The sequence below is a fragment of the Corvus brachyrhynchos genome, unplaced genomic scaffold (assembly GCF_000691975.1).
Source record: "Corvus brachyrhynchos isolate BGI_N302 unplaced genomic scaffold, ASM69197v1 scaffold2718, whole genome shotgun sequence".
Classification (NCBI taxonomy): domain Eukaryota; kingdom Metazoa; phylum Chordata; class Aves; order Passeriformes; family Corvidae; genus Corvus; species Corvus brachyrhynchos.
The window spans coordinates 1,567-17,639 of record NW_008239754.1 but is presented as its reverse complement, the minus strand read 5'-3'; the positions used below and the strand labels follow the sequence as shown (position 1 = coordinate 17,639).

Here is a 16,073-nt window from a genome sequence, read left to right as displayed (position 1 = left end):
CGAGTGTTGGGTGGCACAGCTGGACTGCCCTGCCCTATCAAGGGCCTGGTAGGACTGTCTGCTTCGGCCACGGGAGCGACCAACGCCACGTCTCGGCCGGTTCAGAGTGCAATCCGTGTTTCCTGGTGTGCAAAGACGGATTAGAAATTTGGGGGATTATGGATGCTGCTGGCTGATCTGCATCCCTGGTGCTGCTCATAGCATCTTCTGAACAACTGGGTAGTGCTGCATCCCAGCTCAGCTCGGAATCGTGCACCCTAGGAAGGTGGGAATGGGTGTGGGGTGCTGCTGGGCACATCCTGGATGTACGGGACCACGGGACATAGAATGAGGCCATCCTGTCTGTAGGAGTTTGTGTGAGACTACTGAGTGTGCAGTGATGGCATATGAAGAGTCACTTCCTGGTCCACAGGTATTCTTAACCTGGGGCATGGTGGCCTTGCTGCAGGGGTGCTTGGGTGCAGCTGTGCTCAGAACTCTGGAGCCTGAGAGGGAAATCTGGGTCGGAGCCTGGAAGGGGTGTTGGTGAGGGGAATGAGGTAGTAGAGACATGTGCCAAGTAACATCACTGAGAGGTGAGGTGAGGGAGGCATCCAGACATGTCTGGAGAAGCCAGTGGGATTTCCAGAATGGAGATAATCCCGTGTTCCCAGACTACTGTGCTGAGGGGACCACTCTACCCCTGGCCTCTTGGCAGGCACATCCCCTAAGGGTGTGCTAAAGGGGATGGGAACACACCATGGGACAGTTCAACCTGTAGGGAGGGAGCTAGTCTTGGGTTGGTTTTAGAGGCCACCGCTCCTCTGGGGTGAGAGGGAGCTGAAGCTGGTGTGAAAAGAAGGAAAGCCATTCTGGGAGCGTGGGGACATGCAGGGATGCTTGTCCTGCAGTGTGTGTTGTCCCTGTCACCTGTGACTCCCTGTTCTTCCCTTGTCCTGCTGGCAGGCCTATGAGCTCTCCACGCTGACTGGCACTCAAGTCCTGCTGTTGGTGGCCAGCGAGACAGGCCATGTGTACACGTTTGCCACACGGAAACTGCAGCCCATGATCACCAGTGAGACGGGGAAGGCGTTGATCCAAACATGCCTCAATTCCCCAGACTCGCCCCCACGCTCGGACCCCACCACTGACCAGCGCATGAGTGCCACTGGTTTTGAGGAGACAGACCTCACCTACCAGGTGTCTGAATCAGACAGCAGCGGGGAGACCAAGGTAATGTTCCTGGGCACCCAGGGAGGTGTGGGCTGTGCTGGGAGCCCTGATCATCCCCAGCCCTCTTTAAATAGCAGCGTGGGGAGCTTGAGCATGAGTCCCCTTTTGCTGCGACTGCAGTGAGCTTGTGTCATGTCATCTCAGGTCTGGCTGGCTCCTTGGCTGATGGTAGCGGTGATTGAAAGGGGGAGGGAAGCGGGTGGCAGGTATCCTGGTCCTGGCCCTTGCAGCATGGCTTCCCACTGGCCCAGCCCACCCCCCTGGCCAGCTTTCAGCACTGTTATCTCTCCCCAGGCGTCTCCATGCTCTCACACTCATTGATAAAAATTTGATTCTGCCTCCATGGCCTTATAAGGCCTGGTTTCCCTCGCCAGAGTCCCTGGCAGGGCCCCTCACATTCCTTATAAGCTGCAGCTGTCTCTTGCTTTGGTGCTGTTTTGGAAGGGGGCAGGGAGGACATGGGGAATGGAAACATTTGGCTGGACAGACCACTTCTGCTCCCTGCCTGTTGTCCCTGCAGACGCTGGCCCTTGCCTGCCCGTGTTACTTGTGGCCTTTTGCCCAGGGTGGCCTGGCTGTGGGTGCAGAGTTGGGCAGAGCCAGCTTTTCTGCTGGAAGGGCCCCGTCTTGTCACTGCACTCCCTGGCACTGTTCCTCAAAGCTGTGTCCCATATCCCTGCCGCTTCCTTTGCAGGCTGGTGCTCAGATCCACAGGTGCTTGGAGATGGGAGGCAGGGAGGTTTGTGGTGCAAGGCTGGGATGACATACTGAATTTGGGGCTCTGCCACAGCTTCCCAGGCCTGTGCGCAGTTCCGCTGGGTGCTGGGAATTAGAGCGGCCCTGCTCTACCTGTGCTTGTGTTGTGGGTACCGGGCTTGCTACAAAAGTGTTCTTCCACTGGCCTTGTCATAGGAGCTCTCCAACTGTCTGTGCTCAAGCCACAACAACATCCTTGCCATGCAGGAGCCTCTAGACATTAGGCAGACAGAACCTGGAGATCTCTGTGCTGTAACTGCAAAGGTAGTGAGTACAGCCCTGAGATGTGTCCAGCATGTCTGGAGTTGCAGGGGTATTCAGCTGCCTGTTTTTGTGCTGTAATAGTACAATAGCTCTGGTCACGGTGCTGCTGGGTACACTCTATTCTTCAATGTCCACTTCCCCACATCTGTGCAGTGCTGCACCGAGCAAAAGCTTATTGCTGCTGAGCCCTGAGAAACATCAGCAGCCCCAGAGATCCCTGCAGGCAGAGGAGCTGTGGTGGGCCAACGTGTGGTCGGAGTCCCTGTGCTGGTCACCTGTCCTGCCTGTCCCAGTCTGGCATGTCTTCCCTAGGTGCCACTGGTTGCTAGTGTGAGCTGTGCTAGCCCTATGCAGTAGGCAAAGAAGCCTTCTAACAGCAGCAGTCTCTCCTTTGTGCAGCCTGTGTTTGTAAGGACTTGTGCCTCCTGGGCTTCTCCTGGATGAAAAGGCAAGTCCTGTGGGCATTTTGTAATGAGACAAATTACCTGTCCCTGGTATGAGACTTGTCCACATCATATCCCTTTGTACTCTTCCCGGAAGTACTGCTAGTTGGCCCCAAGGGAACTGTGCCCTCGGGATGCAGTTGATCTGCAGAGGCCTTCTTAACACAACTTCTCTTTTCTCACTATCTGATGCAACCTTGAAAGCTCCATCCCAGTGCTAGTGCTTAGTGTGGGGTGCCTTGTGGCCACAGCCAGCATTTGACATGAGGCTGGAGGAGCCCTATGGCCCTGTCTCCTTCTTGACATTCTGACTAAATCCACCCCTGGCCAGCTGAGAGTTCTTGTCATGGCAAGCCCTGGGGCTGGGGACAGGGGCTGTCCTGTTGTGCCTTCTGCAGGCCTGGAAGCCTGGTTGGTGCTCGAGCAGAGACCAGCTCAATTCAAATAGACCAAGAAGTCTTCTGAGGAGTGGGTGGTGCACAGGGCTGGGTTTCAGGTGCCTCACTATCAGGAGTTTCAGTGCCTGGACTATCAGGTCCAGCCATATGGGATGCTCCAAAAGATTCCCTGGCCTTCCTGTGTGAACTCTGCTTCCCAGATCTCTGTATGGACAAAGCCTGCTTGTGTCCAGTGCTGCAGTGGAGTGGGAAGACAGTGCGGCCAGGCTGTCACCTGCAGTCAGCACCCTGCTGGTTATTCCTCCGTGCTACACCAGCAGCAGCTCTGAAATCCTCCTGCTGTGCTGGACCCAAACTCCCTGCCGTGGTGCTGGGATTGGGACATGATGATACCTCTCTCATCTTTTGCAGGCCCCAAATGACACTGCCTGTGTGCAGTCACCTGCATGTGCTTGTGTGGGAAAGGATATTTTGGAGGGAGCTCAGGGGCTCTGGATTGGGGTGAGAGCATGGGAGTAGCCCTGATCTGGTCATCTTTCTGGAGTGGGAGAATGTGGGACTTTCTGCCACATCTGGAATGTAGGCCAGGTGTTGGAGACCAGATTGGGATTCCTATATACCTCCAAGGCCTGTTGTCATGCTACACCTGCGTAATTAATTCTGTCTAGGGGACCGTGCTGAACAGCATCACGTCAGGCAGTCCCTAAAAGCTGTGGAGTGGGATCATTTCTGTCCCCAAGACCCTACTGTGGTCCAGGATGGGCATCAGCTGGCCTGGTCTGTGCCCTGTGGCTCATGCTGCAAAGCAGTGGTCTGGGTCTGGGCAGACACCTGCTGCACACTCCTTCCACAGACACTGCTCTGCACACTGAGGTTTGCACTGAGCTGTGGTGGGGAATGGATATGCAGCTGGATCAGGAAGGGAAGGGCTTTCAGGGCTGCTGTCTGCCTCAGGGTTTGTCCATGGCCCCTTAGGTAATGTCTGCTGAAGTGACCCATGACTTGCCTTATGCATGTAGTCTGGGCTTTGCAGGGTGCCCAGGGCATTGCTGAGGCATATCAGACAGTCATGAGGAGATGGCAGTGGGTGTCCAATCTCAAGTTTCTCCCAGCTCTCTTTCTGTATTGGGAGCTGTTGCTGCAGCCCAAGAGAAACACAATAAAGATGGGAGGAATCCGAGTCTCGCCTGTGTCAGAATAGGGAGGGCAGAGATGGGATGTGCATGATTCAAGTTTGTTGTCACAGCATCTTTCCCAAGCACCTTTGCTTTATACTGAGGTTTGTCCTTGTGCTTCTAGGAACTTTCTAGGATGCTTTCTCTAGGCCTGGGAGTATGGAGTATGACTGGGTGCTAAGTGCCCTGGCTGCTTTGGGCTGTATCTCACGGGTATGCTGCTTTAGGGCTGTAGCTGGGGACGAGGAACCCTGGCTTTTCCAACTGGGAACAGCACCTGTCCTGCCCAACTCTGCTCTGGCTCACTAGTGGGCTGGGGAGAGCTCTGCCCTGTCACCCACGTGGGGAGGGCACCCACAGCCTCCCATGTCCCATGTGGGATGGCAGGAGTTTGTGGTTGAGCTAATGGAAAGTGCCTCTGCTGGGCTTTGCTCTGTTATCACGTGCCTCTTCTAATTTGGACTTCAGGGACTTCGGTGCCAAGGCAAAGGGGTGTTGCTCTCCTCCCTCCCTGGGCCCTGGGGCACGACTGAGTGCCTGGGATTGGATCCCCCTGTCCAAAATGGGCTGCCTTCCCTTTTTTAGCTGTTCGTTGAGCTGTGAATTCCTTGCTCCTGGCAGCTTGACAAGCTGGGAACAAGGCTTAGCACGTGGGAGAGCTGGGCCCACCAGCTGCAGTGGGAGGGGTGGGAGTGTGGCAGCCTTAACTCTTCCCAGGCATGCTGGCAGCTGTGTCAGGGCATGGGGACAGCAGGTCACCTGTGGTCTGTGACATGGGCTCCTGTGAAGCAGCGCATTCTCAGTGCGTTCTTGGCCAGATGAGCAGGGCAGGAGAGGAGTCATGGGCACCCTGGGTATTCCAAAGGGGATTTTGGGGATGGAGGCACATTAGGTGAAGTGTGACTGCCAGAGGCAGGCGAGATCATAGTGGGGTTGGGTGAGATCCAAGGCACATCCAGCCACATGCTTTGTGGCTGTGGAAACTAGCATGTTACTGCAGCCTGGCACACACATTCCTCCCTTGTTCCCAGATCTGGGATGCCAGTCTCTCAGGCTAGTGTTGACCCAGCACAGAGCCCTTTTCCTGGTGCTCAGCTCCTCTTGGCAATGCTGTCCTTGGACAGGCACGGAGCTCTGACGCTCCTTGCAGGACTGTGCTGGCTGTAGTGAACACATGGGGTCCTTTGGAAGCATTTGCCTCATGCCCATCTCCTGGCAGTGGATTGGCAAATAGGTGCTTCCTACGGTCAGGTTCTCCTGGCCTCCGCTCCAGGAGAAGTGTGGAGGCGTTCCCCAGGACCTGCCAAAGCTGCCATCAGGGCTGGGTTTGGGCCTCCCTGGTGTCCAGGTTTGCCTTTAGTCACCTCTCCCCTGTCACTTCCAGTGTACAGCTGCCTTTAAGACCCAGCTCTCAGCTTGTTCTTGGTAGTGTGTTTCCTGCCTTAAGGGAAGTGGTGTGTGTTCCTGACAGGAGACTGCATGCCTTTATGTTTGTCCCTGCAAGGGCTGCTTTTGCCTAGTGTGTGCCAAAAAGAGGCTATTCTCCTCTTAGACATTTTGGGGACTCCTGGGGAGGGGAAGGGTTGCTTTGTCCCCTGGTGTGTTGTGGGGAAGGCTCTCAGGGGACCTGTGTGGCCCTGGGCCTGCATCCAAAGTTTATGCTGAGCTCTCTCCAGCTCTCCTCATGTTTGTACAAGCAACTCTTCTCTGCTCCCCTGGCTCTGCTCCATGTGCTGGCAGCAGGCTGTGGGGGGTATGGTTTGGCAAGGGGATGCAGCCTACGGAGCCTGGTTTGGTCTCATGGGCAGATGTCTCATGGGCTGGTCCAAGCTGTCACAATCTTTCCTTTTGCAGGATGCCCTGAACCCCGCGTTCCCCGTCACCAACCTGCCGGGAACAACGTCCATCCAGACAGCCCCGACCACCTCGACCTCCATGCAGGTCAGCAGTGGCCCGTCATTCCCCATCACTAATTACCTGGCGCCAGTGTCTGCCAGCATCAGCCCCAATGCCGTCACCAGTGCCAACGGGACAGTGCTGAAGACTACTGGAGCCAGTGCAGTGACGTCTGGGGGCCTCATGCCGATACCCACTGGCTTCACCCTCATGTCAGGTCAGTGCCTTTAGGGACTGAGGACTGCATCCGTCCATCTTTGCACCTGGAGTCTGTTGCTGTTCTCTCCAGGGGAGAGGGGACCTAGTGGCAGAAGGGAAGCAGAGTGGTTGCTGCTGTAAGGTGAGCCTGGCTGTGATTCTGTGCTCAAACCCAGCCAGGCCAGTGGCTGGAGAAGGGTCATGTAGTGACTGGTTCTTTAGAGTGCTACCAGCTGGCCCTGCTGCTGGGAGGTGGCAGGGAGCTGAGCTGGAACCCCAGGGCAGCACCAAGAAGCCTGGAGGGAGTGAAAAGAGCTGGTGGTGACAAAGCCTTTCTTTCTCCCTCCTCTCGGCAGGTGCTTCCCTTTCTCCGGGGACCCCTACCATTCCTCTCACTCAGTTACAGCCGCACTCCCTGGCTCTTTCCAGCCAGCAGGGCCAGGTGGTCATGGGTACAGCTGGACAGCTGCAGCAGGCACAGCAGACAGTCTTCCACTTCCCTGCCAGAGCTGGAGGGCAGATTGTGTCGCTGACAGGTCAGCACTCGCTTCTCCTCCACTTGCTAGAGATGGGGGGATGGAGGTGTCTGTGGGGGTCCTGGGCCTGGCCACAGAGCTGACCCCTGAGGTGGGAGCACAGAGGAGGCAGAGCACAGGGAACCCTGGCTGTGGCTGCTGGGGAGAGATGGGAAGACAGGGCAGAAGATGCTTGACATAGGCAGGAGCAGCATCCTGGGGGATGCAGACCAAGAGAAGCAGCGGATTTTCAGTCTCATGCCCCAGGGCTTGGCCTGTGGCTAACAAATGGAGAGGAGACAGGTCCTTAGTGCAGCTGTGCTGAGGCTGAACTGTGCTGCTGGAAGTGGTGGAGGGATAGCACAGGGGCTCAGGTGCCCAGTGGTTGTTTATTGAGTGCTGGCTTTTGGCTCTGAGCAGCTGCCCTTGCTTCTGTGTTTGTGTCTGCAGTCAGCCACTGAACTATGGTGCAGAGGATAGGTTAGGGGAGACCCAGAATAGAGGAGTGGTGCTGCTGTGCTGCCTTGTGTGCATTGTCCTTTGTAGGAATTTCTTCTTGTTCTGAGTTAAGGCTCTCCAGGTGTTTGTTCTGGGGCTGGACATGTTCCTGGATGGAGTTTCAGAGTAGAGCTAGGCTCTCCTTTGCATCCATCATCTGAGTGACACAGTATTTCTTGTGTCCTGCCTGTTTGTGCCCAAGTCCATTACTCTGATAACTTCTGTGCTTTCTTGGAATGCTTAAGGCTCCTGGGGGCCCTGGAAGACATCAGGCTTCCATTCAAGGGCACTGGATTTCCCTTGTGATCTGGCGGAGCTAGGAGAATAACTGATGTGTGTCTCTGGGGTGTGATGTGTGGGGAAATGCCCAGTCTGAGCAAGTTGACCAGTGATTCTTGCTCTCTGGCATCCCTTCTGGAAGAGCTCTCTGGCTCTTCCCTCTGGAGGCAGGACTTCAGCCTTAGGAGAGCTTTCTGTGCCAAGCTCTGTTTCTGGATCTGAAGTACTTTGCAGGGAGTGGTCTGGGACAGAGGCTGTGTGGCCCCTGCAGCTCTGGGATGCACACCTTGAGACCAGGTGCTCTCTAATCCCTGTGTAGGGCACTTTACTGTCCTTAAGGTCACAGGTGGGGTGAGAGCTGCACCCTGAGTGCCCTGTGGAGGATGGAGCTGGGCTCCAGAGTGTGAAGGCAGCAGAGCCCAGCTGGTGTGGGCATTTGGGCTCTTGTGGTTCCACTCAGTGCAGTAAGGTGATGCTTGCAGGGCTGGCTAAGCCCTGGGGAGAGAAGGCTGGGCCCTCTCCTCCCAACATCTATTCTGTGTTTTGGTGGAGTCAGGAATGACAAGGAAGGTCCCGAATGTTCCTGAACCATGGCTGGGAGTTGGGCAAAAGCTGTTGTGGCCTTTTCTTCACTCTTGGAGCTTTGTAGGCCAGTTAAGCCCTTCTTGGCCCATGTGCCAGGAAGGAGCAGGTTTTGGTCTCTGGTTTCTGCCATGAACTGCTTTTGGGTAGCCTCCCCCAGTGCAGCACAGAGTGGTGCTGTGGAGCCGTGTGCAGCCAGAGAAGAACTGGGGGGCTTTCAAGTGGCCCAGAGCTCCTGTATCCCTGTGGAGCCACAGGCTCATGGGCTCCTCTCTCTCCCCAGGTGGTACCATGGCTCAGCAGGTTCCAGTCCAGGCAATCCAGGTGCACCAGGCACCGCAGCAAACGTCTCCCTCTAGTGACAGCAGCACTGACCTTACCCAGACCTCTTCCAGCGGAACAGGTATTGGTAACCACCTTCTGTCTGCCTTCCTAACCACTGCTGAAAACCACCCGCACCAGGAGGCCTCATGCCTGCTCCCTGCCCAGCTTCCTTCTTCAGGCTGACTTATCCAAGCCTTTCTGACAGCTTCCCCGGGTGTATTCATCCCTGTTGCCAGCTCCTGTGCTACACTGTATCTCAGTAGATGCTGCTGGGCCTAGGGCACCTTCTGAGGGATTTCAGAGCCTCTCCAGATACACTATCTGCTCTCACTTGCAGCATGGAGCTGGGAACTGGTTGCTGAGTTCTCAGGGGGTTTCTTAGTGAGCCAACATTGCCTCTAGCACAAGGCATTGGCTCACATCTGCTTGAGACTTTTACTGTCTATGCAGAAGACATCTCTTTGTCAGCAAAATCTGAGTTCAGATACCTGGATGCAGGCTGAATCTAGTTCAACAGCTGTGTTAAGGGCTCCTCACGGAAGCAAGATACAAGTTGAATTTAGTCCTGGGATGTTTGGCTCCTGTGTTTCCCTGTCCCTTCATACTCATGAAAGGAGAGGTTTGAGCTCTCCTGCTTGATCTCTGCGGCTTTTGCCCAAGAGCTTGGGAGACAAAGATGAGTATCTCCATGCACCGTGCTTCAGCACAGCATGGCTGGGGTAGAGGTGCTGAGCAGGCAGGTGAGCGTGGCAGGTTCCATTTGTGTGCTCACGTGTCGTCTGTCCTGGTGGCAGTGACCCTCCCAGCGACCATCATGACGTCGTCTGTGCCAACCACCGTGGGCGGCCACATGATGTACCCCAGCCCGCACGCGGTGATGTACGCGCCCACCTCCGGCCTCGCCGACGGCGGGCTCGCGGTGCTCAACGCTTTCCCACAGGCACCCTCAGCGATGCAGGTGTCCCACGGCCAGGTCCAGGATCAGGGTAAGGCAGCTGTCCAGGTCACTGCTCCCTGAGAGTGCACTGACACCCAGGTTTTTCTCATCCCACGTGTATTTATGCTGTATGTTAATTGCAAAGGGTTTTCTTTGCAGCAGTCCTAGTGGCTCCACAAAGGCCTGGCAAGGGCGGTGCTCAATGTGTGTTTTTAGGTCTTGCCATTCTCTTGTGCAAAGGATTGTATGAGCTGTTGATGGGTAAAATGGCTGAGGGTTTCTGGGATGGGCGGCATGTGGGGCAGGCAGCAGAGGGAGCCAGGAGGCTCTGGAGAGGATATGTGCTTGCATGAGGGGGCAAAGTAGCATGAAGCCACATGGACACGACTTGGATTGAGGCCTTGTGCTGGCTTCTCCCAGCACTTGGAAAACTAGTGCATGTGGCTTTCTTCTGGAATGTCTCCATGTGTGCAAATAGGCAGCTTGTCCTTAAGTAGCTCCATGGAGCTCAGAGAAAGGATCCATGGGGGAGCACTGCTTAAGGGACAGTGTCATTTGTGCTTCTCTCTGTGGCAGGTGGCGTCCCCCAGGTGTTCCTGACGGCCCCATCAGGCACGGTTCAGATCCCAGTCTCAGCTGTCCAGCTTCACCAGGTAGGCACAGAGTAGTACTTGTAGGTGTTCAGGGCTTGTTCTTGCTCTTCTTCTGCCTGCACATCCTTTGGGTGTCTGGGCAGACCTGTCTGGGTAGGATCAATCCTCAGGTCTGGGAAAGCGGTCTTGGGTGAGGGAGTCTTGTCCTCCTTGGACAGGTGCCCGGGAAGGACAGTGCCCCCCAGGCTGCTGGCACACAGGGTCTCAGGGCGTGCTGTCCCCCAGTGGTTCCTCCTCCCTTCTCTCTCTAGATGGCTGTCATCGGGCAGCAGAGCAGCAGTGGCAGCAGCCTGACGGAGCTGCAGGTGGTCAACTTGGACACCTCACACAGCGCCAAGAGTGACTGAGAGGCCTCTGCTGCCGGCCTTCTGTTTCTGGCTTGTCGTGCCAGTGTCGGGGCTGGCAGCAACTCCTTCTCGTACAGACTGCACCAGTTATTTATTGTTGCCTTTTCACGTTTCCTTCATCCACACATGCACACACACACACGCACTCACCCACCCCCACACACACAGGCATGCGCGTGGGGCTGCAGGACCCACCCGGGGTGGAGCCGTGCTGGGGCCATGCAGGGCTTGGGGCATTTGGATGCTGCAATAGCTGTGCTTGTCTCACGCCAGCCAAAGAAACTTGTCTCTTGAGGGGAGGATTGCTCTGCACTGTAAATAAATATTGCAGGCCATTCCCAGCTGGAGGCTCTGGCTCCTTCTGGGTGCTCTGAGTCACCTTGCCCATGAGTATTTACTCTGCGTGGGGCTCAGCTTAGACCCGGAGCCATCGTGCAGGTGCAGCTTGGAGCAGAGTGGGTTGTGGCTGTGCTGCTGGCCTCAGCAATGTGCCTTTGTGGGGGTGACAGGTCCTGGCCGCAGCAACTCACCCTGGGCTCCGGACAGGAGAGAGGGGCCAGCTTGCATGTGCATCTCTGGGCCTGCATGCCCTCTCCCCGGGGGGCTGGGCACAGCCGGTGGCACGTGGCCCCGTCCTCCTCGTATGCACTACAGTGAGCCCTCCACCCTCAGTGCCTCCTCGCTGGGCTGCCTGGCAGATTTTCAGCCTGACTGGCCCTGCCCCGGCGGCTGCCCTTGCACGGATGAGGTGGTCGGTAGATGCCCAGGAACACAAAGGTGCCCTGGAGAGCTCCTCAGGGGCCCTGTGCTCTGCTCAGCCCCACACTCTCAGCCCTCGCACTGCTTCTGGACTCCATACACCCAGGGGAACGTGGCTGGGTCTTTCCTACATCCCCCTGCAGCTCCAGCCAGCGCTTTCTAAATTTCTGTGTCTGATGCAAGGTGGAGAAACAACTCAAATGTCAAAGGGAAGAGCCCAGGGGGCACTGAGCTGCTGGGCAGGTGGCAGGCTCTTCCTCTGAGCACCAGGGTGACCTGCAGGCCATCCTGGGCTGTGGGGGAGCAGCTGTGATGCCTGTACAGGCTCAGGCTCAGCTAGGCTGGGGGAGAAGGGCTGGGGCATGCTTGGTCCTGCATGGGAGTTGCTGTGAATGGCTCTGCTACCTAGCCCTGTCCCTGGAGGGAGAGTGAGCAAGTGAGAGAAGCTGCTGAATCCTTAGGGGAAGAAGCAGCTACTGGAATTTTTTTTTTTTTTTTTTTTTTTTAAATTAAAGACAAAAGAAGCCTTGGAGAAAAAAAAAAAAAGAAAAAAAAGAAAATTACTTTATTTTTCTAAGTGTTAAACTCAGTATTTATGTAATTCTTTAAGGAATAAAAGTTTGGCTCCTGTACAGTTTTAATGGGGTTTGGCTTTGCTTTTGAGTTTGTATTATAACCTTGGACATGTTCCCTCAGCATTAGCGTTTAAGCTGCACTCTCCATCCACCAGCATGTGCCAGGGATCAAGCTGAACCGAGTGGGATGCTTGTTTCCTACTTCTCTGTAATGAGGACTTCATACCCATGATTTTGGGCTTAATGGGCAGAAGGCAAGTGAAGCAGTGGCTCGTCTCTGGAAGTGGGAAACCCATTTCTCAGAAGCAGGGAGTTTGCAGTGTGCCCAGGAGCCAGAGGTGGGCTGGGTTTTCTTACCACCACCCTGTTCCCTTCTGGTCCAGGGACCTACAGCTGTTGTGTCACTGCTCTTGGCACAGAGCAGTGCTGCCTGTGACTGCCTAAGGGATATGGGCATCCCCACTCCTCCCTGTGGTGAGTGACCAGCAGTGGCTAATCCCTGTTCTCCCTGCTTGCTGTGCAGGCAGCATCTCCTGAACTCCTGGCTGACGATCTGGGCTGCAGTTCCCCTTCTACAGCTGTTCTGCAGCACACAGATGCGGACAGGTCCCCTCCAAGCTCCCAGCGCAAAGAATTCCCAGAAGGGTCTTTCAGCCCTTGATCTGTTAGCAGCCTGGGAAGGGCTTGTGGGGAGTGTGGTGGCCCATCTGGTGAGGGTGACATTGCATGCTGCCCCCCCATAGAATTCTTGCTCTAAGAGTGATGCAAACCCTGCAGCTCAGAGCATGTGGGAGTGCTGAGCCGTGTCCCGTGGCTTGGTGTAGGAAAACTGCTCAGTGATGCTTCCAAAACAATGTAGGTACTTAGGAGTTCATCCAGGGAGAAGCGTGGGGGTCAGAGTTTGTGTTGTCCTTTGCCCCAGCACATCTGTGTGGCCTGGCTTTGCTCTGCTTTGCTTCTGCTGGCACTGTGGAGCAGAGCTGTTGGGCCAGAATGGCAGGAGAGCCCCTGCTGCTACAGGGTGTCTGACTGCGTCCCCTCCCTGGCTCCCCAAAGGCAACTGCTGGTTAAACGCTAATGGTGTATTTTATTTAAGTGCAGACTTGTAAGAACACTTGTGTATCAGGGATGAAATGGCATTTATTGTGTGGTGACATTTTTAGTTCATTTTACTGGTTTGAGGGGTGTGTGTGCGCGTGTGTGTGTGTGTGTGTACGCATAAGTGTGTGTGGGATTATTTTTTTTTTCCCTCCAGTTTCCAGGGTTGTGTTTCTGGAAGGATGTGGAAGTAATCACAGTACTATGTACAGAGCTTTCTTTTGTATTAAAAAAAATTTACTCTTTCAATAAATGTTATCATTTTGTGCACAGATTTGGGATCTTGACCATGCTTTGCGGGAGGCGATGACGCACACCTTAGGGCCAACAAATGGGGATCAGGGGCAGATTTCTGCACCTGCTTGTGTACTGAGGAGGATGGGGAGCTGTCTGAGCATGACATGGCAAAGAGGGGCTCTTTGCAAAAGTCTCCATCCCTACTGCCTCCTGCACAGGTTATTCCTGACCACCTGGACTTATCCTCTGGAGTCCCAGCTAATGTGTGGGCCAGAGAGGGCCAGTGCCTGACAGCAGGGCTGTGAGGGCTGTCCTTCCTGAAAGCTCTGGAACGATGTCCCTGGTGAGAGCAGGGCAGGGTGTCAGAAGAGAAGTGAAAACCAGGAATGAGGAGGAACGGGGAATTTTGAAAAAGAATTGTTCTAATTCATGGGTGTCAGTAGGGAGGAACAATAGGGAGACAGTTAAATTCTGTGCAGAAAATTGCTGTGAGAAGATACGGTGATATTAAAAATATCTGGAGAGACATTACTTAAAGTCAGGCAGAGGCCTAGAAGCCAGATCAAGGGCACATGGAGGCTCAGTAAAGTGTCTAAAGGTGTGAGTAAAACTGAAGGCAGAGGGGCTCATTACAATCACAAAAGGGCTGCTGGGGCCAGAGTATGCTAGCAAAAAATGCAACTGCTGGCCACTCGATAGCATCAGGTCCTGGAGCAGATGCTAGCACTGATAAAAGCTTAGTACTGATAAAAGTGTGCAGTTTGGAGAAAATACCTCAGGAAGGGAAAAGATTGTACAGAAAGTGCTTAGGAGCAAAACACACCTGAAATGACTCCTCATTAGGAAGTGAGGTGCTTTACTTTTACACCACAACCAGCCCCATGCCTACACAGGTGTAGCTTGTGGTTCAGCACCACAAACCCCCTTCCAGCACAAACAATCCCATGTCACTTGAGCACTGGGGGCTCTGTGTCACCATGGAGCAAGATACCACAGATACAATCTTTATTTTTAGGATAAATGGACCTACCAAGCACAGTGTTGCGACGATCAGAGCAAAGACAGAAGCAGGCCACGTGAACACCACAGAAAACCTCGTCACAAAAAAGAAGTCTTGGTAGTGAATGGGGAAGGAAAACGACCTATTAATTGAGAACACAGAGATTCCAAGAGCAATGGGATTCTGGAAAGAGAGCATCAATAGCATCAACAGAAATTTACACGTACTAATGGAGAAATCAAGCTCGGAAATATAAACATTTACAGTCTACCATTGGTGCCACAGGTTTAGAGGATGGTCTCCACAAACTGATGCAGCACTGCACTGTTTCATCCAGCCTATAATTAATTGCAATTATGTTGTTTGGATTAACTGCTGATTGCTATTGTAAAACATGGAAATTATCTAATCCGTTGTATTAGTACTGAGGGTAGAAATTAGGTTGGGCACATACGAGTTGCTCCAGGATCAAATAAGAAAGCAAAGTCTCATCCAGTTAGCTGATGATTTTAATGTTTGTTTATAATTTAAAATAAGTAAATGTTATCAGACTGATAGAAACCTGCACCTCAAGGAAAGGAAGTATGGGCAAAGGATAAGAATTTAGATTTTATGGTGTGGGCATTTCAGATCAGTGTGACACCAAAGCTGGAAAGGAACTGGAAATAGGCCAAACTTGTGTGCATCTGGCTTCAACTGGTTCTCCAGCAACACTGAGAACAGGGCAGTCTCAGAGCCCCAAAACTGCTGGGAGCCAGCACAGCTGTCACTGAAGCCAATTGGGTGGATGGAGGGTGGGTGCAGGGCTGGAACCACCCCAGGGCCATGGGCCTGACATTGCTGCACTGTAATTCTTGATTAATGGTGCATTTGCAGTAATAATATTAGCGCTGACATGACATGCTTTTAGCCTTCCTGCCACCCATCCTGCTACAGCCCTTGATGAAGACAATTAATCACCAGAGAAATGGTACCAACACACAGCACAACATTACCACGTTACCAAAAAGCAGCTCGCTCTAGCAGATGCACTCTTCAGCTCACAGCCTCCATTTGTTCTCGTTTCTAATATTAGCCAGGGGAATCAGAAGATATTCCAACCTTTCATGGTTTTCCACTGCTCACCACCGTTCCTGGTGTGCAGCCGCTGTGGGGGATCGGCAGCTTTGTGACCCATGGCCACAGACAGGCCCCTGCGCTCTGGTGCCAGCTCAGGCCTGAAGCCTCTTTGGGAGCCGTGAGATGTCCTGAGGGACCCGTGTGGGGCAGCCAGCAGTGTCCTTGTGGCACATTCCCAATGGTATCCTGGGCTGCATTAGGAAGAGCATTGCCAGCCCGTTGAAGGAGGTGATCCTGCCCCTCTACCCAGCCCTGGTGAGGCACATCTGGAGTGCTGTGTCCAGTTCTGGGCTCCTCAGGACAAGAGAGACAAGGAGCTCCTGGAGAGGGTCCAGCAGAGGGTGGCAAACGATGAAGGGACTGGAGCCCCTCCCTTCTGAGGAAAGGCTGAGGGAGCTGGGCCTGTTCAGGCTGGAGAAGAGACACTGAGCGGGAACCTCATCCATGTGTGTCAGTGTCTGCAGGGAGGGCTCAGAGGATGGACCAGGCTCTGCTCGGCGGTGCCGGGCAATGGGACAAGAGGCAGCGGGCAGGAACTGAGGCACAGAAAGTTCCACCTGACCATGAGGAAGACGTTCCTCACTGAGCAGTGCCCGAGCACTGGGACAGATTGCCCAGAGAGGCTGTAGAGCCTCCCTCACTGGAGATGTTCAAGAACCATCTGGATGCAATCCTGGGCCATGTGCTCTGGGATGACCCTGCTTGAGCAGGAAGGCTGGATCAGATGCCCCACTGTGGTCCCTTTCAACTTTACCCACTCTGAATCTGTGCGTGATTCTTCTCTCCATGATCAGATCATGCACCCAAA

The 16,073-nt window shown here is 54.3% G+C and overlaps 1 protein-coding gene across 2 annotated transcripts; it reads left to right on the top strand.

The window, feature by feature from the left end:
* SRF (serum response factor) lies at window positions 1–14,555 on the top strand. 2 transcript variants are annotated; one of them, XM_017742448.1, is made up of 7 exons: window positions 929–1,212; window positions 6,103–6,361; window positions 6,699–6,878; window positions 8,500–8,619; window positions 9,335–9,526; window positions 10,054–10,130; window positions 14,162–14,555. In XM_017742448.1, the coding sequence occupies exons 1-7, from the start codon at window positions 1,045–1,047 to the stop codon at window positions 14,297–14,299; spliced, it is 1,134 nt and encodes a 377-aa protein (XP_017597937.1). In that variant the 5' UTR covers window positions 929–1,044; the 3' UTR covers window positions 14,300–14,555. The 2 variants fall into 2 exon arrangements, with proteins under 2 accessions (XP_017597936.1, XP_017597937.1); XM_017742447.1 differs by lacking the exons at window positions 6,699–6,878; window positions 14,162–14,555 and adding an exon at window positions 10,382–13,183 and having other exon boundaries at window positions 1–1,212.
* The last annotated feature ends 1,518 nt before the right edge of the window (window positions 14,556–16,073 follow it).